The sequence below is a fragment of the Ovis aries genome, chromosome 8 (genome assembly GCF_016772045.2).
Source record: "Ovis aries strain OAR_USU_Benz2616 breed Rambouillet chromosome 8, ARS-UI_Ramb_v3.0, whole genome shotgun sequence".
In the NCBI taxonomy this organism is placed as follows: domain Eukaryota; kingdom Metazoa; phylum Chordata; class Mammalia; order Artiodactyla; family Bovidae; genus Ovis; species Ovis aries.
This window is the reverse complement of record NC_056061.1, coordinates 29,373,398-29,396,298: the sequence shown is the minus strand read 5'-3', so window position 1 is coordinate 29,396,298 and position 22,901 is coordinate 29,373,398. Positions and strand designations below refer to the sequence as shown.

The 22,901-nt window shown below is 37.4% G+C and overlaps 1 protein-coding gene across 1 annotated transcript in view; it reads right to left on the bottom strand.

Annotated features, from left to right (window-relative positions):
* OSTM1 (osteoclastogenesis associated transmembrane protein 1) overlaps window positions 1-22,901 on the bottom strand; it is a 40,127-nt gene that overhangs the window by 11,935 nt on the left and 5,291 nt on the right. The window contains exons 2-4 of the mRNA XM_004023572.4: window positions 20,639-20,753; window positions 6,701-6,798; window positions 298-462 (exon numbers count right to left, since the gene is read on the bottom strand). Of these exons, the coding sequence (XP_004023621.2) occupies window positions 298-462; window positions 6,701-6,798; window positions 20,639-20,753 (378 nt within the window). The remainder of the gene's footprint in view (window positions 1-297; window positions 463-6,700; window positions 6,799-20,638; window positions 20,754-22,901) is intronic.

The following is a 22,901-nucleotide window of genomic DNA, read 5'->3' as shown; positions in this document are numbered from 1 at the left end:
TAAATGGAGTATAATCAATAAAAATATTAAATCATTATGTTGTATACTTGAAACTAACATAATATTGTAAGTCAACTATACTTTAATACAAAGAACCAAATATACTAAATTATCAACTTGCTGATGAAGTATCTGATTAATTTCCACTTTTAGCTTTACATATCAGGATATTCTAAAACTTACTACTTAGCAACTAGTTATTTCTGGTTGAAGACAGCATATGCAGATTCTAATAATAACACAGAAGGCATATTCAACACTGCAAAACATATATTGTTTCACAAGCAAAGTACTTACTGCATCCTCCACGTCAATGCATAAATGTGTTCCAAATTCAGCCTTACTTTCACGTTCATTTATTTTTTGCATTTCACTGTACAGACTACTCAGAATTTTATATGCTTCATGACAGTTTTTGCATACTTCCGAGTAATTTCTTGACTGAAGACTGTGTGTGCTCCCCTAAAATGTCAAAGGCACATGTGATACACGTTACCCATGTAATACACACACTAAACATTGAATTTTAATTACATTTCCTAGAAGAAATAATAGAGTGCATTAAAGTGCTGAGCTGTGATGTGGGGAAGGTTGCTAAAGCACTGTGAGCCTTGGTTTTATCACCTATAAAATAGGGATACCCTTACCTGTATTACAGATCCCAAGGAATAAAGACTGATGTATAACACATAGCAAAATGTTTGGCACTTTCTAGTTGCCCCTGAATTTTGAAAACGACAGCACTAGCCACTGTTAACTGAGAACAACACTAGCTCATACACCAAATTAATGATACCTACATACCAAAAATTTCCTAAGTTATCTTGTCATTTATACATCTGCCCTTATCTATCCTACTTTCACCAAATAAAGTATGCTCCTGCCTGTACTGAACTTGAACACTGAAGTCTACCTTATTGAGACAAAGAGGACTTTATTGATGAATAAGGAAAAGGCACCTAAACTACATTCCTTCCTCAACCCTCTCTACCCCAAGGCTTACAATCCAGGCCTTTCTGGTCAACAAAAAGGGACTAATACCAATGAACTGTATAAGCTGAAATGAAGGTAATGGGTAATGACATAATGTTAGTGGATTTTAATCTTTTCCACTTCTAGTACTAACACTTATTATTTCAAGAACAAGTTTGCTAAACAGTTCACACTTTTGTTTTCTATTCCATTTATTCGTTACCTTGGAGCCTGAAGAAATAACATTAACTGACTACTGGAATGAAAGAAAAAAGTTAAAGAAATCAAGCTGATGGAGCCTCCACAACATTACCCTCACCATCTGACAGAGAAACTCAGTCTCTGTTCAGTTCTGCCACAAGAAATAGCCCATTGCCTGTTTTTCATAGAACGTACATTTAGCTAAATATGTTCAATCAAAAATTGAGCCTAATGCCTTGACAGAGGAGTATAATTTTGTCATTTATATTAAAACTTAAAATGTACATATCTTTTGACATTGCAATTTCACTTCTAGGAATTTACCAGACAGATAAATATGGATAATACCACCAGCCCTGCCAAGGGCAAGTAGAACCATGACTGACCCCAAAGCCAGCATGCCCTCCTCTGAGGACCTTGTGGCTGTCATGTCCATCTGTCCATGGGTCTTTCTTTGCCCTGAGTAACTCCAAAAGGGGGAACTGCAGCTTATCTGAGCTCGAGTGCTGGGCAGAGGCAGCTGACCACAAACCAGACAGGCAGTTCTCCAAAGAAGTGGGGGAAGAGGACAGCTCGGACCTCGGAAAGACACATGGGGCCAGGAGAGCAGAGTTGGAGACCTCTGGCTCCAGCCAGTCTGGGAATCAAGGGCGAAATCTGAATGCAGGTCAAGAAGCAACAGTTAGAACTGGACATGGAACAACACACTGGTTCCAAATTGGGAAAGGAGTACGTCAAGGCTGTATATTGTCAACCTGCTTACTTAACCTATATGCAGAGTACATTATGTGAAATGGAGGGCTGGATGAAGCACAAAGCTGGAATCAAGATTGCCAGGAGAAATATCAATACGCAGATGACCTTATGGCAGAAAATGACTAGGAACTAAAGAGCCTTTTGATGAAAGCGAAAAAGCTGGCTTAAAACTCAACATTCAAAAACTGAAGACAATGGCATCTAGTCCAGTTATTTCATGGCAAATAGATGGGGAAACAGTGGAAACAGTATGAGACTTTATTTTCTTGGGCTCCAAAATCACTGCAGATGGTGATTGTAGCCATGAAATTAAAAGACGGTTACTCCTTGGAAGAAAAGCTATGACAAACCTAGACAGCATATTAAAAAGCAGAGACATTATTATTTTGCCAACAAAGGTCTGTCTGATCAAAGCTATGGTTTTTCCAGTAGTCATGTATGGATGTGAGAGTTGGACTATAAAGAAAGCTGAGCACTGAAGAATTAATCCTTTTGAACTATGGTGTTGGAGAAGACTCTTGAGAGTTCTTGGACTGCAAGGAGATCCAACCAGTCCATCCTAAAGGAAATCAGTCCTGAATATTCAGTGGAAGGACTGATGAGGAAGCTGAAGCTCCAATACTTTGGCCACCTGATGGGAAGAAGTAACTCACTGGAAAAGACTGGGAAAGATTAAGGGCAGGAGGAGAAGGGGACAACAGAGGATGGGATGGTTGGATGACATCACTGACTCAATGGACATGAGTCTGAGCAAGCTCCAGGAGTTGGTGAGGGACAGGGAAGCCTGGCATGCTGCAGTCCATGGGGTCACAAAGAGTCAGACATGACTGAGTAACTGAACTGAACTGATACCCCAAAAGGACTGTCCTTGTTTGTAACAGTAAAATACTGAACCAAACAAAAATCTCCACCAAATAAAGACTGACTGACTAAATGGTGGCATGTGTGTGCTGCTGTGTTTAGTCGCTCAGTCATGTCTAATTCTTTGCGACCCCATGGACTGTTATCTGCCAGGCTTCTCCATCCATGGGATTCTCCAGGCAAGAACACTGGAGAGGGTTGCATGCCCTCTTTTAGAGGATCTTCCCAACCCAAATGGTTACATAGCAAACAATAAAAAAGCCCTGTGATGTCTGAAACAAATGAGGAAGTAGGATTCTTGGAAGATGATGATTTCAGCATGTGCCTGTCTCCTGATTTCTTTTCTGAAGAGACTCAAGAACAGACAGTAAACCCAGGCCCCTGAAGAGCACTGTAAATTATAAAGGCATGCCATGCACATCTCCTCATGGGAAGGCTGTACAACAGCTATCACACCATTCCCAGGGAAACTAGCTGGCACCACAGTCTCTTGTGACCCTCTAGCCCCTGCAACCACCCACTGTCCTCTAGAAATGCGAGGGGCTGGCAAAATAGCCCGACCCTGCCTGCAAGGCCATCCACAAAAAGCAGTCTCCGCACCCACCAAGACAGTCCAGCCTCCCAGAAAAGCTACCTGTAAATACATACTGACATAAGATGGATTTGGTGTGGAACTTAAACCCACATCCCTGCCTCAGCCAGAAGCCACTGCCACAGCCAATACCATCAACTTCACTGCTACTACCTATCTCTTTAGCTAGTTCCCCTCCCCTCTGTAACACACATACACACAGACATGCACATGCAAAGACACAACCCATATAACACTGGCGTTGCACACACACACACACACACACACACACACACACACCCTATAAAACACTAGCAGTGCCCAGAACTCAGGCCTCTTTATCACCTCTATCTACACTCACATCCAAGTCTCCAAGCTTGATACTATCTGTACCTGATGACTTAAATCTACAGCTCCAGCTGATACCTCTCCCCGATAATAAACCAATCAACCATTCAATTCAAGGAACGAGAAAAATGACAGAACCAAAGGAATATAGGAGGAATTAATCAGTGCAAAAGCATAAATCAACACATTAAAAAAAATAAAATAGAAACTGATAAAGACAACTGTGGGTTTTCAAAAAGATCAATACAAACATACCTTCAACAAACCTAAATAAAATTCAAGGGAAAAAAGGTCTCATAAGTACAGCATTTAAAGTAAGAAAGGAAATGTAGCTACATATATGATAGAAATTTTAAGGAGTAACCATTACTAAATGCAATGCATTATCCTGGAATGAATCCTGAAACAGAAAAAGGAAATTAGCAGGAAAACTGGTGAAATCAGAATGAAGCCTAACATTTAGTTAAGAGTTATGTACCAATGTTCATTTCTTATTTATGACTAATGTACCATGGTAATATAAGGTGAACATTAGAAGAAACTGGGTCAAGGGTATACAGGAATTCTCTGTATTACCTTTGTAACTTTTATAAAAATCTAAAATCATTCCAAAGTGAAACATTTTAAAATAGCTAGTTAAAATCTGTAGTGGGGGAAGAAAAGATACAATTCCCAGAGGCACCAAACACTACATAATACCACCTTGAAATAGGGACTTTTCCAGTGGTCCAGTGGTTGGCAGTGTGCCTTGCAATGTCGGGGATGCAGGTTTGACCCCTGATCAGGGAACCAGGATGCCACACGCCACAGAACAACTAAGCCTGTGCGCCACAACCACTGAGTCTGCGTGCTCTGGAGCTTGTATGTCACAACTAGAGAGTCCGTGTGCCACAACTAAAGATAGCCATGATACAACAAGACACGCCACAGCCAAATAAATATTTCTTAAAAACAACCTTGAAATAAAGTTAAGAACCACTATAAGGCCTGTATGAAATTTAAATAAATAAATAAAACTGTGCTAGAGAACATTAAAAAATAAAGAATAGTAGTGGCTGCCAGGGGCTAGAGAAGGAGGAGATGCGGAGTTACTGCTTAACATGCACCGAGTTTCAGTTTGAGAAGATAAAACATTCTGGAGATGGATGGTGCTGGAGTTGTACAACAATGTGAGTGTACTTTAATGCCAATTAACTTTACACTAAAAAACTGTAATGTGGTAAATTTTGTGTTGTCTATTTTATTTTGATAAAGAAAGTATTGAATATACTGTACTCCTAGATAGAAGAGCTCAATATCATAACATGTCAATTTTTCCCAAATGATAAATCTAAAATGTAATGTAATTATAATAAAATATCAAAATGATTGATTTTTTAAACTTGGTTCTAAAATTCATTTCATGGATTTATTTAGTAAATCCTGTTTTGACAGTCAAGAACCCATCAGAATAAAAAGTTGGAGCTAAGGCTCACACGTGTGTGTGCTCAATCACTAAGTCATGTCCAGCTCTTTATGACCTCATGGATGTAGCCCACTAGGTTCCTCTGTCCATGGAATTTCCTGGGCAAGAATACTGAAGTGGGTTGCCATTTCCTTCTCCAGGGCATCTTCCCGATCCAGGGATCGAACCCTCATCTCCTGCATTGGCAGGTGGATTCTTTACCTTTGAACCACCAGGGAAGCCCCTAAGCCTCAATCTTACACTGAAGTAAATTTCAAATAGATAAATGATGCTTAAATATATAAAACAAAATCCTGAAGGTCCTAGAAGAAATCATAGGAGAAAATTTTTAAATAATCTCAAAGTGGGAAAAGGCCTTCTAGTGTGATGCAAAATCCTTAACTCATTAATTTTGGTAAATCTAATGACATGAAAATTTAAATTTTCTTCACAACAAAAAGAGAAGCATGATAAAAAGACAAACAACAAACCAGGATAAAAATATTTGCAACCAACATCCCAGGAAAAATGCTAGCTTCCCTAAAGTACATGTATCAGAACTAGCGTTGTTTGGTTTCTAAAACCAAAGAGCTCCCAAATAGGTCTGGTAAATGCTGTGTACAATAATTACCATTTGAAGTTTTACATAATGTACATTTGTCCACTGAAGCTCTGCAGTCCTGTAGTAAAGCATTTCTTACCTTTATTAACACTAAACCTTTTTTTATGGACTATCTATTAAATGCTTGCAGAACATATTTTGGGAAATATTTATCTACTGTATGTTCATCTAATAAATGTTTTTTACTATACTCAGGGAAATTCATAATTCTGTTATCACATTTATTAAAGAGATAATCATACATACCTATATCTTAAACATGTTTATAACTATTTTTGTAGATTACTTACTTGATTAAAAGCAAGTTTCAAAATTAGGACTTTATCAGAACTCCAGTTTCTCCCTTCACCACCACCAGGAAAGCTCTAATACTAACATTCAAAGGTCAGAGGTGGAGAAAACAAAACCCAATAACTTGGTTTCTTAAAGGCTACCTTTTATATTATACTTCAAAACTCAAAGTTACATTACTAAACAGAGTCTTTTAAAGTAGGTAAAATTTATTTAAGCAAACATTGAGGCAGAGAATAAGCTTCTTATAGACAATCATACTGAACTGCAAAATACATTATTGCATAAACAAAGTCAAAGTAAATTACTGTCAGACAGAACAACATTGTGTTTCAATTAAACAATCACATGCTTCAGTTAATATGTTCATACTCATTAACTCATTGGATCCTGACTACAAAACACTGGAAGGTAGTCAGGGGAGATCTTACTATTCCCACCTTACAAATTAAAAAACTGAAGTTTTGTTGATTTGCCCAAGAGCTAGTAATAGAAGGATTTAGCAGAAATCCAGGTCTACCTCTACAATGCATGTGTAGATAAATATCAACAAGTAGTGCTATAAAAACTGGAATTATTTATCATTCATTTGGACAAAACAGCATTTTAATTCAAGTATCATATATAAAAATACCTGAAGGTTATTCTCAAAGCAGGTCAAGGTGTGATTAAATTGGTTGAGGAAGTATACTGTGCTATTTGATAATTCTTCACTTTTGTTCGTTAAACAATCTGTCAAGAAACCAAAAAGGCATATTGATATAACTCAAGCAGTAATTATATACAGTCATTTATCTGTTAAGCTGTTACCTTCCGTTTTGCACTGTTGTAAACCTCTGTTCAAACAAGCATGAAGTGTCTTCACATGTTAAGAGAATTTTCCAAATGCATGGGAGAAGGCAATGGCACCCCACTCCAGTACTCTTGCCTGGAAAATCCCATGGACAGAGGAGCCTGGTAGGTTGCAGTCCATGCTAAGGGTCGGACACGACTGAGCGACTTCACTTTCACTTTTCACTTTCATGCACTGTGAGAAGGAAATGGCAACCCACTCCAGTGTTCTTGCCTGGAGAACCCCAGGGAAGGGGGAGCCTGGTGGGCTGCCATCTATGGGGTCACACAGAGTTGGACACAACTGAAGTGACGTAGCAGTAGCAGCAGCCAAATACATGAAACTTACCCCTTTTAGTTTCTGAAATATTTTTGTTAACATCATAACCATTTTCATGAAAATCTTAATCACATACTCTCCTCTCTTTGTAAAAACAGTATATCAAATAAAATTGAAATTGATTTTTGACAGTGCAAAGTCTTAATCATGAATATCAGTTATCAAAGGCTGCCTTAATAGGAGTACTTCAGGCATAAGACCATTTATCTGCATTAATTTCAGCTAAATGTATATGCTTTTTGATCCTTTTCTGTGTTAAATTTAGTAGTTCTGGGTCTCTTCCATCTCCACTAGTAGGTCAGTTATTGCATCAAAGAGGGTAATTTTTAAAAATCTGCTCTTTCTAATCTATTATGAGTTGGGAGACCAGAGAAACAAGCTGGTGATAATTTTGCATAAAATACTCACACAGGGATTTACAAGTAACATCTGGAAATAAATACAATTGTTTCATAAGTTTCTAAAAATCTCACATAAATGATATTCCTCTGCAACTTGCTACTCTCACATCGTATTCAGTTCAGTTCAGTTCAGTCGCTCAGTCATGTCCGACTCTTTGCGATCCCATGAATCACAGCATGCCAGGCCTCCCTGTCCATCACCAACTCCCGGAGTTCACTCAGACTCATGTCCATCGAGTCAGTGATCCCATCCAGCCATCTCATCCTCTGTCGTCCCCTTCTCCTCCTGCCGCAATCCCTCCCAGCATCAGAGTCTTTTCCAATGAGTCAACTCTTCGCATGAGGTGGCCAAAGTCCTGGAGTTTCAGCTTTAGCGTCATTCCTTCCAAAGAAATCCCAGGTTTGATCTCCTTCAGAATGGATTGGTTGGATCTCCTTGCAATCCAAGGGACTCTCAAGAGTCTTCTCCAACACCACAGTTCAAAAGCATCAATGCTTCGGCGCTCAGCTTTCTTCACAGTCCAACTCTCACATCCATACACGACCACAGGGAAAACCATAGCCTTGACTATTTGGACCTTAGTCAGCAAGGTAATGTCTCTGCTTTTGAATATGCTATCTAGGTTGGTCATAACTTTTCTTCCAAGGAGTAAGCGTCTTTTAATTTCATGGCTGCAGTCACCATCTGCAGTGATATTGGAGCCCCCCAAAATAAAGTCTGACACTGTTTCCACTGTTTCCCCATCTATTTCCCATGAAGTGATGGGACCAGATGTCATGATCTTCATTTTCTGAATTAGCTCAAATTAAATCCTTTGAATTATTTTATATGCATATACAAAGCACAATGTATTTATCTATTGCCCCTCCTTGGATGAACCTATTCCTTATCCTCTGTTTGTGCTTACTCCTTATCTCCCTGTGTTCTCAGATTACTCTCTGGGATCTAGGTTCAAGTGCCTGACATCACATCCTAGGACTCATGGTCAGCCATTTCAATCTCACTCTCCTAGAATCCTTGTCGTCTTTACGTTCCACATAACCACAAGAATTAATATTTTAAGCCTTCATTATCTTCCCAGGTGGCGCAGTGGTAAAGAATCTGCCTGCCAATACAGAAGCCTGGGTTGGGAAGATCCTCCAGAGTGAGAAATGACAACCCACTCCAGTATTCTTGCCTGGAAAATTCTATGGACAGAGGAGCCAGTGGCTACAGTCCACGGGGTCACAAAGAGTCAGACACAACTGAGTGACTGAGTGCGCACACAACTTTTCTCTATTCCCAACTGTAGTTGTAGAACGCTACTACAGAAAATTCTGACGTTATAATGAGGGGACTCAATTCAAACTAATGTCAGAATCACAAAACAATCCTTGTAGATGCCCTGCCAATTATTCCACAAGAGATATTAAAATATTTTCTATTCTCTAGTACTCAACCATACTCTTGTTCCTCTTCAAATCAACTGACAGCTGTACATTATACACACTCAGGGCCATTTATTATTATCTTTCAACTGGGAGTGGAGAGACAGGATAGAAGGCTGTTGCAACTATCCAGGAGAAAAGTGGCAATGCAAACAAAAAGAAATCAATGGATAAGAGACAGACTGAATAAGCAGTGAAGAGTACTAGAATATGCCAACTCAAAATATGCCTTTTTGGCATATGGATTATTCTGAGCTAAAGGACTTTAAGAACCAATAGATTCAGGAAAAACTAAAAACAGGGTTCAAGTTTTTATTTTGTAAATAAAACTTACACTTGTAAAGGAAATTTCCATTTGTAAAGATGTCTTCCTCTCCAGAGAAAGGAGAACTCATAACAACTAACTCTTCCCAATGGAGAAGGCTCTAACTTAAATCTACATAACAAATCTCACTAAGCAATCCTGTTTATCATACTTTGCTGGTCACTTCCCCATAACTTGCCTCCTACATCCAGAAGGCCAAAATCCCTTTCCTCAGATTAGCCTAAGATGATATCTAAACCCGAATTCTAACCATCCCTTTGAGTTCCTCATCACTGGGTGCTCCCACGTGTACATGTGCAGTGCACATGTTAATAAACTTCTGTTTGTTTTTTTCTTGTTACTCCATCTTTGGCCAGTCTAATTAAAGAGTTCCCATCAAAGAACCTACAATGGGTAAAGTAAAGAAAAAATTTTCCCTCCCCTTGAGCAGACATTAGGATAAAACACACTATGCAGTGTATTCACTATTACAAACAACAATCACTACAATGAAAGCTAATGTTAACTGAGTAGTTGCTATTCCAAGTGCCATGCCTGTACTTTAAACACATTCACTCAATTCTTACAACAATCTTATAAGGAAAGATGGTGGTGCTGGTTTAGTTGCCAAGTCATGTCCAACTATTGCAACTCCATAGACTATAGCCTGCCAGGCTCCTCTGTCCATGGGATTTCTCAGGTGAGAACACCGCAGTGGGTTGCCATTTCCTTTTCCAGGGAATGTTCCCAAGTCAGGGATCAAACTCACATCATTGCAGGCAGTCTCCTGCATTTCAGGTGGATTCTTTATCACTGAGCCACCAGGGAAGCCATGAGGCAAGAACTATTATTATTTCCACTTTTTAATTAAGGAACAGAGGCTGAGAGGAATTAAGGAAGTTGCCAAGGTCACGACTGATAAATAAAAACCAGGAGTTGCTACTTAGTCTGATTCCTAAGCCTGCACTTTCAAACACCACAAACACAAAACATTCACATCTACACACTTAACAATTAAAGTTTAATACGGGTAATTAATAAATACACGCCTCTACTCCTCCATCCACCACCCATAGATTTCCCCATAGATTTTTACACCATGCAGGGATTCAGGCAGTTGCTATCAACTGCTCAGTGCTGGCAACTGAGACGAAGCCTAAAACTGGTGAACAAGGCAACTAGTACATTAAGACTCCTTTATGCAAACTGGAAAAAGACATTGCCTTTGGGTAGTTTACAAAAGAGTGCTTCTGCCTCCAGAAGCTGAGTTGGAATCCCGCTCCATTCACCCGCTCACATGGGCCAATAGTGTAGGACCTGGTCTGTACCTGGGGCCCTGCGGATGAACTCTACATTCTCTGCAGCTTTATCTTCTCACGTGTGTAAGTCCTGTTCTGACTGCTCACCTTATCATTTGAAAATCTGAGGGATCACTTCACAAATTAGGAAACAGCCAGAGAAATAAGATGATATACTGAGGATCATACATCAAGTTACTAAGTTATTAAAATACAAAATATACTTATCAAGCTCTTAATTAAGTTTATCTCAATTATACCATCTTTTCTTTACTATTTAAAAATGTAACTCAATTGGCTTTCAAAAAGTTTATACACTAAATTCTTAAAAAAAATAACAACATAAGCCTCTCTTAATCCTGATTTAACATCATCACAAAGTAGCCTTGAATCTTTTTACACATGAGGTAGAGTATATATAAATAAAAACAGTTACAAATGTGCATAATATTAGTATATGGACTAATAAGATTGAAGTGGTTTACAACTTTTGTAGTTGACATTTTGTAGGGAGGTAGAGGGAATAAAATTTCACCTACAACAATTATACATCTGTATATAATGAGTCATGTCATGACAATGGACATGTGTGATATCGGGGGTGGGTGTATACCCCTGTATTGCCATATAAAAGTAGTCTAAAGCATGAATATGAGAGCACAACGGCAATTTCTCCTATATAAAATATGTAACTGAAGTAATTTCTTTATAAAAAGGTAATTTAGAGAATAATGAAAAACAAAAACAAAAGAAAAAATAATTTAAAAAAAGAAGCTTCTCTGAACAACAAAGAACTTAATTCCTCTTATTTTACTAACAGCCATTCCTTTTCATTTGAAATAATTTGAAAACTAAAAGCTAATATAGACTGGTCATCTTATTAAGTACAACATTAATGCACCACTATCAAAAACTTTCAGTGATCATTAGTGATATTATAAAGCACAAAGGAGTTCAGTTACATAATGAGATTAAAAATGTCTTCATTATTAAAGATCTCTGACTTTCTGATCTAAAACAAAGGAACTCCAGTGAAATTCCTTTTATTCCTTTGTAAGAATTGGGAACATAAGGTTACAAGCAGTGAGAAGCTATATAGTTTAGAAATTAGTAAGTTAAGAAATATTAGTAATAATAAAGCTTCCTATAAGCACTATAAGTGAAGTGATCGTTATGAATTTTCCTCATCTCAGATAATCAATGCAGCCTCATCAAGGACAGATTAGCATAGTTTCTAGCTCAGTGAGGGCTCAGGCATCAGCTCAAGAGGCATTCTTAAAGGTGTTAAGGGTTCAAGTTAAGACCTTACATAGAAACCTACTAAATATCATAACAGGAATTATTTATGCATCTTTAGATAAAAGAATTTGACATCTATTAGGAGTTTGGATAATGATCTCTGCTGTTTTTCAAAACTAGTTTTATAGAGAAAAACAGAGACAATCACCAATTTCTGAAAAATAGGGTAAGCTTCTGAAAGTATAGCATTAAACTACAGCAACTTTTAACCTAAACAACACAGTTAAGCTTAATAAGTATGAAAATAGGATATCTAAAGTTATAAGATATAAATGTGAGTCTAATGCTTAGTATGCTACCATTTGGCTAAAATATGGGAAAGATGGGTTCCAATTAATTGACTTCGGAGCATGGCCTCTAGGGCACACAGGCTTTAGGAGTTGTGGTGCTCAGGCTTAGCTGCTCCGAAGCATGTGGCATCTTCCTGGACCAGGGATGGAACCTTGATGAACTATTAAGATTTATTATTGATTTTTAAAGAATCAAGACAAAAAGTGAAGAGTGGCAGAATACGCTTATCTTACGGCAGAATAGGCTTATCTGCTGTAAGGATTATTTTGAGCTGAAGGCACTTGGAAAATAGCCAATGCAGTGATAAGCTTTCTATGAATTCCCGAAGACAGAGCTTCCAAAAGAAACTCATTGTCATAAATCTCTTCTCCAGGAGTTTCATCAACTAGGGAAGATTTTCTCCTATCAGGGGAAAGCAGACCAATCGAACAGAATGGGGAGTCCAGAAATAAATTCCTGCATATATAGTCAACTATGGGCTTCTACACATAGACATCACCAGATGGTCAACACCGAAATCAGATTGATTATATTCTTTGCAGCCAAAGATGGAGAAGCTCTATACAGTCAGCAAAAACAAGACAGGGAGCTGACTGTGGCTCAGATTATGAGCTCCTTATTGCCAAATTCAGACTTAAATTGAAGAAAGTAAAGAAAACCACTAGACCATTCAGGTGTGACCTAAATCAAATCCCTTATGATTATACAGTGGAAGTGAGAAATAGATTTAAGGGCCTAGATCTGATAGAGTGCCTGATGCACTATGGACAGAGGTTCATGACATTGTACAGGAGACAGGGATCAAGACCATCCCCATGGAAAAGAAATGCAAAAAAGCAAAATGGCTGTCTGGGGAGGCCTTACAAATAACTGTGAAAAGAAAAGAAACGAAAAGCAAAGGAGAAAAGGAAAGATATAAGCATCTGAACGCAGAGAGAATTCCAAAGAATAGCAAAAAGAGATAAGAAAGCCTTCCTTAGCGATCAATGCAAAGAAATAGAGGAAAACAATAGAATGGGAAAGACTAGAGTTCTCTTCAAGAAAATTAGAGACACCAAGGGAACATTTCATGCAAAGATGGGCTCGATAAAGGACAGAAATGGTATGGACCTAACAGAAGCAGAAGATATTAAGAAGAGGTGGCAAGAATACACAGAACTGTACAAAAAAGATCTTTATGACCCAGATAATCACAATGTTGTGATCATTCACTTAGAGCCAGACATCCTGGAATGTGAAGTCAAGTGGGTCTTAGAAAGCATCACCATGAACAAAGCTAGTGGAGGTGACGGAATTTCAGTTGAACTATTTCAAATCCTGAAAGATGATGCCGTGAAAAGTGCTGCACTCAGTATGCCAGCAAATTTGGAAAACTCAGCAGTGGCCACAGGACTGGAAAAGGTCAGTTTTCATTCCAATTCCAAAGAAAGGCAATGCAAAAGAATGCTTAAACTACCGCACAATTGCACTCATCTCACATGCTAGTAAAGTAATGCTCAAAACTCTCCAAGCCAAGCTTCAGCAGTACGTGAACTGTGAACTTCCTGATGTTCAAGCTGGTTTTAGAAAAGGCAGAGGAACCAGAGATCGAATTGCCAACATCTGCTGGATCACGGAAAAGCAAGAGAGTTCCAGAAAAACATCTATTTCTGCTTTATTGACTATGCCAAAGCCTTTGACTGTGTGGATCACAATAAACTGTGGAAAATCCTGAAAGAGATGGGAATACAGACCACCTGACCTGCCTCTTGAGAAATATGCAGGTCAGGAAGCAACAGTTAGAACTGGACATGGAACAACAGACTGGTTCCAAATAGGAAAAGGAGTTCATTAAGGCTGTATATTGTCACCCTGCTATTTAACTTATATGCAGAGTATATAAGTATAGGACAGGGAAGCAAAGCGTGCTGCAGTTCATGGGGTCACAAAGAGACAGACATGACTTAATGACTGAACAAAAACAACAACGGAAGATTAACAATGCTGTTTTAGAATGGCACTCTCTTTTATTGAGTTTCTAGCCTTCCTTTCATCAAGTAATAATGGCAATGACTAGGTACTAACCCAAGCTAGGTCAAATAGAAGGAAAGGTGAATTTTGGTGATGTATTAATTTTAAAAATATTCTTTTAAACAATATTTTAGCTTTTATACTTTTACATGTTTATATTTTTAATAGTTATTTTTAAAAACCCTAACACCCCCTTAAATTAACTTTAAAAGGTTTTTAAACTATATAATTATAGTTTTACATTTTCTTAGCATAGAAAACGAAAAAGGAATAGTCATTTTATATCAGAAGATACATGCCTACAAAATGGATCACATGTTGGTTTAAGTTTCAGTTAAAAGCAAGTTTTAAAAACATATCAGTAACTTTTGTTCTTCCTTTGTAATTTTTTTCTTCCCATTTTATCTTTTAGATGCCAGATGGAACAGACTCCAGATTAGTTACCACTAAAGGTCTCTATTGCTGGCATCACTTATCAGCTCTATATTTGTAAATTTAATAACTAGATCACCACACCAAGTTAACTGAGATAAAAGGGATCACAGCTTGTATTTAACAATTTTATACAAACTCTGAGAAAACTGACCAGTGTTTTGTGTTTAAATAAAAAGGCAAATAATCTAGATTTTTGAATATTTATATGGTGCTTTTTATGTATATACTGTAGGGGAGGAAAAGTAATTTTTCCTCTATCCTTCTAAGTTCTCAGCTGCTGCTGCTGCGGCCGCTAAGTCGCGTCAGTCGTGTCCGACTCTGTGCAACCCCATAGACGGCAGCCCACCAGGCTCCGCCGTCCCTAGGATTCTCCTGGGACAAAAGAGATCTAACAAAAGTCAGATCAGTAGGAGAAAAACAAACTTGTTAACTTGTATATCTCACATATATATGGAAGATACAAAAGGAAATTGAGTAACTCAAAGAGGTAGTTTAGAATTTAGGCTTGAATATAATCTTCAGTTAAAAACAAAGAAAGATGCGTGTAGAGGAGGTCAGTGGTGAAGTGACTAGAAAAAGTAATGTAAGCAAGTACAAGGTTATGCAGGTTTATGTCCCTGCTTTCTCCATTTACAAGATTTTCTTGTGATTTAAGTCATCGTTTTCTTCCTGGTGCAGAAATGGAGACACTCTTATAAACAGAGATTTCCTTTATAAATATAAATTTCTAAACAAAATGGTTATTTCTACTCTGTTTTCAGAGCTTCTCCCATGTCTACTGTTTCTCAAAATAATAAGCTTGAAATAACCCTCACACCAAAGAGGCTTATTTTAGGACAGCACATTTGGTCTTCTACAGTACAAAATGACAACATCCTAGGCAAACTTCTGATCAGACACAAATTCATTTAAAATTATAGTGTGACATGATTGCTTTCTTCCATTTTATTAAAAGAGTAAATATTCTTTGTATTTGTTCTTTTACCTATTTCTAAAGGCCAAAGATTTAAAACAAACAATGACTGAATAGGTAATAAACAGATTGTAAGTACAAGGTAAACAGAAGCCTGGGGCTTCCCAGGTGGCACTAGTGGTAAAGATTCTGCTGCCAGTGCAGGAGACACAAGAAATGCGGGTTTGATCCCTAAGTCCACAAGATCGCCTGGAGAAGGGAATGGCACCCTGATCTGGTATTCTTGCCTGGTGGGCTACAGTCCATGGGGTACAGACACACACACACACACACACACACACACACACACACACACACACACACACACACACACACGCCTATAGCGTCATTTATAAAGAAAATAAAAGAGTGAGGATCTCACGAAATCAGTGGTTTAATAGATCTGGTTGTTAAAGATGTGATTGTCTCAGAACCTGAAGACTGATTCCTGATCATCGCTGAGGACTAACATTAGAAAATGTGCAGCTTTACTGAAGGCTTTTTTTCATATTATCTACTTTTAATTTTATGTAGCACTGATAGAAAAAAAAGAATATTTTATATTTATATTTTTAGTAAGAGATTAGGTTTTCTATAATATCAAACACGTACACAGCATAAACATTAAACTTTGTAGGGCTAAAATGTATCTATATTTCTTAAAATGGAGACTGTGCAATGAATTTATCAAATAGCACTTTAAAAACAAAATTAGGCCTTAACTCATGAATACAGTCTTTTCTTAAAGCCTTTTGATTTTAGTTCCACACTCTTGATCTGTAATTCCCTTATACTCTCTGAGCCTTCATTCTACCTCACAAGGCTTACTGTGAAGTTCAAATGAGCCAAGTGTTATGAAATTGAGAAATATTATATAACTGCTGACTTATTACTCACTTTCTTTAGCTCATTTTTCCCTTTCTCCAAATTTCTTTTCTCACTACTTTGTAAGAAAACCCTATGTTGCTCAAGTAACAATGCCTTATTAAATTTTGGTGAAAATTACAAAGTTTTTTGAACAATTCTTTAAAGTGTTCAGAAAATGTTCATAATATCTTTATTAAGCAGATTTCAGAGAACATAATTAGAAGTGTTTCCAGGTAATTTGGTAGAGATTATTCATTTCTAGGTAAGATAATTATTTTAGAATGAATGCCCAAGGGAAAACTGCTGAGTACAAATTTATAAAACTATTTTATTTCCATATAAAATATAGAATATAAACTACGATAAATTTTAAAATGTGAAACAACAAATGGAAGACAATTTTAATGGATGTATAATCTGGGAAAAGAAAATCTTTCTAATTACATCTAACATACAAATAATCACAGCAGACTTGGACAATCTGTCAAGTTTTTTTTTAAATTTTATGTATTTTTGACTATGTATTAAATGCACATGGTATATAATCCAAAGGATACAAATATAAGTAGAATGAAAACTACGTCTTTCTTTCTTTCCTGCCCACCTAACTATATAATTCTCCAAAAGAAAGTCATACTTCTCTGCACCCTGCTTGGCCAAACATTTTGGGCAAATTAATTTTAATTAGGGAGTAAACATTTCATTTTTTCTTCAGAAGTTCAGTCAAGGAATATTTTCAAGATAGGATGCCTCACAGAAAAACAAAAGCAAACAAAGGCACCCTAAGAATTTTTTATTCTAAAGAGTTTTATATCTGCCATACTGAGTAAATATGCAACAAAATATTTTTTTTTCCTTTTTTAGAAAATAACTAGAGAAGAAAGGTTCTTTGAATTGGTAAATTCATTACAAAATACCTTTTAAAGAAAAGATGCTTTACCTCTCACATATATAAATTAAGTAACATCAGGTCAAATTTTTAAAGAAATGGGAATATAAGACCACCTTACCTGTCTCCTGAGAAGCCTGTATGCAGGATAAGAAGCAATAGATAGAACTGGACATGGAACAATGGATGGCTTCAAAATCGGGAAAGGAGTACATCAAGGCTGTATATTGTTACCCTGCTTATTTAACTTGTATGCAGAGTATATAACGCAAAATTCTGGGATGACTCACAAACTGGAATCAAGATTTCTGGGAGGAATATTAACAATCTCAGATACGCAGATGATACCACTTTAACTGCAGAAAGTGAAAAGGAACTAAAGAGTCTCTTGATGAAGGTGAAAGAAAAGAGTGAAAAAGTTGGCTTAAAACTCAACATTCAAAAAACTAAGATCGTGGCATCCAGTCCTATCACTTCATAACAAATAGATGGGGAAAAAGTGGAAACACTATCAGATTTTATTTTCTTGGGCTCCAAAATCTTACAGACAGTGGCTGCAGCCATGAGATTAAAAGACACTTGCTCCTTGGAAAGAGAGCTATGACAAACCTAGACAGCATATTAAAAAGCAGAGACATCACTTTGCCAACCAAGGTCCATATAGTCAAAGCTATGGTTTTTCTAGTAGTCATATACAAATGTAAGAGCTGGACTAGAAAGAAGGCTGAGCGCCAAAAAATTGATACTTTTGAACTGTGGTGCTGGAGAAGACTCTTCTGAGTCTCTTGGACAGCAAGGAGATCAAACCAGCTAATCTTAAAGGAAATCAACTCTGAACATTCATTGGAAGGACTGATGCTGAAGCTCCAATACTTTGGCCACCTGACACAAGGAGCCAACTAATTGGAAAAGACCCTGATGTTGGGAAAGATTGAGGGCAAGAGGAGAAGGGGGTGACAGAGGATGAGATGGTTGGATGGCATCACTGACTCAGTGAACATGAGTTGAGCAAACTCCGGGAAATGGTAAAGAACAGGGAAGTCTGGCATGCTGCAGTTCATGGGGTCACAAAGAGTCAGAGATGACTTAGCAACTGAACAACAACATCAGTCAAAAGAAGTGAACCCCAACATATATATTTATTCTAATGAACTGATTTTAAATTATTTGCAATTAACATATTTTTAAATTCAGTTGGTAAAGAATCTACCTACAATGCAGGAGACCCCAATTTGATTCCTGTGTCAGGAAGCTCTGTTGGAGAAGGGATAGGCTACCCACTCCAGTGTTCTTGAGCTTCCCTTGTGGCTCAGCTGGAAAAGAATCTGCCTGCAATGCAGGAGACCTGGGTTTGATTCCTGGGTTGGGAAGATTCCCTGAAGAATTAAAAGTCTAGCCATTCCAGTATTCTGGCCTAGAGAATTCCATGGCAAAGAGTTGGACACAACTGAGGGACTTTCACCTCACTCACTTCATCTATCAGTGGATTTTTGTGAAGGGCTTAATAATACTTAAAAACAGCTCTTCTGTTTATGTTAAACAAACTGTTCAATCATATTTATACTAAAAAGTTTTACTCCAAAAAGTAAATATTTGCCTTAAAAAAAAAAAGTTAGCTGTCAGACAAGCCTCTGTTCAAATTACTAGAAAATTTGAATAGAAACAAAATGAAAAGAGTTAATATCAAATATCCACGGTATACTACAAAGGAAAGAAACTGAGCAGTGAGTCTTTTTTCCATCTTCATATGAACTATAACAAAAAGACAAAGTCCTTAAAAAAGTTAAACTCCTTAATGACTTACAGGTACACAGATTTTTAATTCATCCTGTCCTATTTTTACAGCCCATGCCCTACTTCACATTTTCTTTGCCTCTTGCCTAAACCTTTGTAATAATTTCCTCACTGGTCTCTCCCTTCCAGTGGGGTTCCACAGGGAAAAAAAAAAAAAAAAAGGATTTTTACAGTTTAAAAACATTCAAAAAGTGCTAGGTTAAGTGATATTTGAAAAGATTTTTAACCTATAGTCCTCACTGACTTTAATATTCCATATGTATTGTAAGCTCCCAAGATACTATAGTATATGACCATTTCATAGTACTATGCTGATGCTCTAAGCAGGATGAAAAATGTTGGCAAAAGTGATAAACTACTATATAGGTCAAAGTCCTTTTCCAAGTTCATCTCCCACTGTGCTTCCAGCATCCTGTAATGTCTATTACTGTTTTATATCTCTGTGCCTTTGTTCAGGATGCCTCCCTATCTGCAGTGTCCTTCCTCTTGTCTCTACTTACTGAAATCATGTCCAGTCGTAAAGGTGTAGGATCAAAAGGTACCTCCTCCCGGAAGTCACTTCAAATTCTTGTCAATCTGATTTTTTTCAATTTCCCCAAGGACTCTATGATGTTTTTGTAGCATTTATTGTCACCACCCACTCCAGTACTCTTGCCTGGAGAATCCCAGGGACGGGGGAGCCTAGTGGGCTGCCATCTATGGGATTGCACAGAGTTGGACACGACTGAAGCAACTTAGCAGCAGCAGCAGTAGGTTATATTGTAACTCTAATTTTCTTCTTCACTAAATTATAAGGTATGGAAAACAAGAATTTCCTAATACATAGTTGGTTTTCAAAACACTTATGAATTGAAATAATAACTTTAATGTTTCCAAAGAATGCCTGAAAATAAATCTCATTTCATTATACAAATACATATAAGCCCACAAACCTGGTAGAACTGATGTTACCACCTCCCCCTACCACCATTTGACAGATTATTATAAACATAATTATTAAGCAGTTAACATTCTGTGAACAGTAACTATATGCCAGGTACTGACCTAAGAGCTGTATGCAATTTATTTCATTTAATCTTCAAAACTATCAGGTAAAGTAGGTTCCAATATTACCATGAATTTCCAGGTGAGGAAACTGAAGCTCCAAGAGGCAAAATTATATGCCCAAGGTCTGACAGTAGTAGGTTAAGTTAGAATAAGTCACAGAGCTTAGAACAAAATTCAGATCTGATTGCAAAGCTCACTGTTAACTGCTACACTTTGTTGCCTTTCAGTATTTGCCCAAGATGTTCTCACTAATAAACCATGCTAATCGCAATTCATTTAAACTTAGTAATAGAGTATTCAAAATTTTCAGAGTTCAAAATTCACTAAAGTAAAATCTGACATCTATAATATTGAAATACAACTTCAAAAATGAAAGAGTTACTTACTTGCACAATTTGCCTTCTGCCATGTGGAATTAAAAAACTCAGACAGAATCACAACTATTTGCATTCTATCTGCCATTAAAAGGCTTCTGGCACAACTATGACTCTCTGAAGAATTCTGTAACCAAACAAAAGAAAAAAATACAATCTGAGTATTCTTAGACTTCCCAAACAACAACCTGAGGCCCAAAAAACCTTATAAAAATAATTCATATTTATTATAAGCTTTTGAGGGCTTCCCAAGTGGCTCAATGGTAAAGAATCTCCCTGTCAAAGCAGGAGACGCAGGTTTGATCCCTGGGTTGGGAAGATATCCTGGAGGAGGAAATGGCAACCCACTCCAGCATTCTTGCCTGGAAAAATTCCATGGACAGAGGAGCCTGACGGGCTATCGTCCATGGGGTCACAAAGAGTCTGACACAACTAAGCAATGGAGCACATATGCATAATAAGCATTTAATATTTTGTTATAATCAAGTAATGACATCATTAATAATAACTGTAATAAAACAATAGCAGCTAACATTCATTGGTACCAGGTTCACTTGCAAGGGAAGAAAATCTTTGCTTCTTAAATAAGTATTTGTTTCTATGGTACCATTTCAACTTTACTTAGGCCCACATATAATAATAATATACTTCTTATGAACAGGAAAATATTCTAGAAAGCTGTTCACCAAAATGTAGCAGTAGCTATCTCTGAATAATGGAAATAGAGAGGTTTTCATTTTCTTTTTTGCCTCTTTTACATGGTCTGAATTTTTCTACAATGAACATGTATTATTTATGCATTTTTAAAAATCTGGTGGGTAAATGATGACAAAACATTGTTTCATCTTCTGGGTAGTTTTGGCTCAAAATCTTAAAATCCACAAGAATGGATTTATACTATGTAAACGATAAATTGAAGTTCCTGAATTACTAGGTCCTTATATATTTCTTATCTATTTCCTTTCCTTTTTGCCACAAGCAAAGTTAAGTCTTGCTGACCCTTCATCCTTTCAAAGTTATTTAACTTCTATTATTTACCAGACATTATAAGTATCCTGGAGTTTTGGGGATAAGTTTTCCCTGATGGTCCAGAGGTTAAGAATCTGCTTTGCAATGCAGTTCAATCCCTAATCGGGGAACTAAGACCCTACATGCCTGTTGGCTGCTACTGAAGCCTGCATGCTCTGGAGCCTACAAGATACAACTAGAGAGTCCATTTACTGCAACAAAAGATCTTGCATACTGCAACTAAGACCCAACATAGCCAAATAAATAAATATTTTTTAAAAAAAAGAATCCTGGTGTATTGAGGGTACAAAGAGTAATAGGGCATGCCATTAACAGTGGGCCTTCAAGAACCTCCCCAGAGACATACAGATAAGGAATTAGTGTGATGAGCAATAAATGAGAGAGTGTGCTAGCTCTAGAAAAGAACTGATCAGCCATATGGGGTTAGAAAAGAGGGAAGTGGGGCTTAACAGCAGAACTCTTGCTTTAAAATATCTCTGAAGATCATTTTGGGATGATTACCCATTCTGTGGCTTAGTTTTGTTAACACATTAAAAGATGCAACCAAGTGAATGGTTGCCTTTAAACTAGTGACTCGAACAAAATGTGTTAAAAGCCCCTTTCCTGGAATTGCTTTCAGAGCAATATCAGCTATAGAAGAAAATTTCAGGAAAGAAAATGAAACAATATTTTGTGATAATTTACCCACCAGATTAAAATAGAGTGTGGCCTAAAGAGTCAGACAAACCTGAATTACTAGCTGGCAATCTCGGAAAGCTGAGGTAAACCCTGTGAGGCCCAGTTTCATAATCATTGAGTTCTACAGGTATTAAATGAAATAGCATAGATGAATCACTTAGCACACTGTCTGGCACCCAGTAACTAACTGATATTTGCTATTTCACCTAGCTACCTGTTGCCAACAAAAGTGCTCTAGGTGGGTGTAGCTGGCTAAGTGTAACCTGTTACTTAAGAAGGAATTGGATGTAAGTGGATGATTGGCTATTTTAAAAGTCAATACAGAATAACCTGTATGAGTGATCAGTGTGTGGAATAGTTCAGTTGAGGAAGACATCAATGTGGTTGGGAGAAATAAGGAGAGTTCACAGAGGAAGAGTTCATGGAGTTCAAGGAGAAAGCAGGAAGCCCAATACTAAGAAAGGCGCAATATAGTGGTTAGGACTCCACACTCAAACCCAGATTCAATCCCAGTTGGGGAACTAAGATCCCACATGATGCATATGTGCTAAGTCGCTTGCCGTGTCCG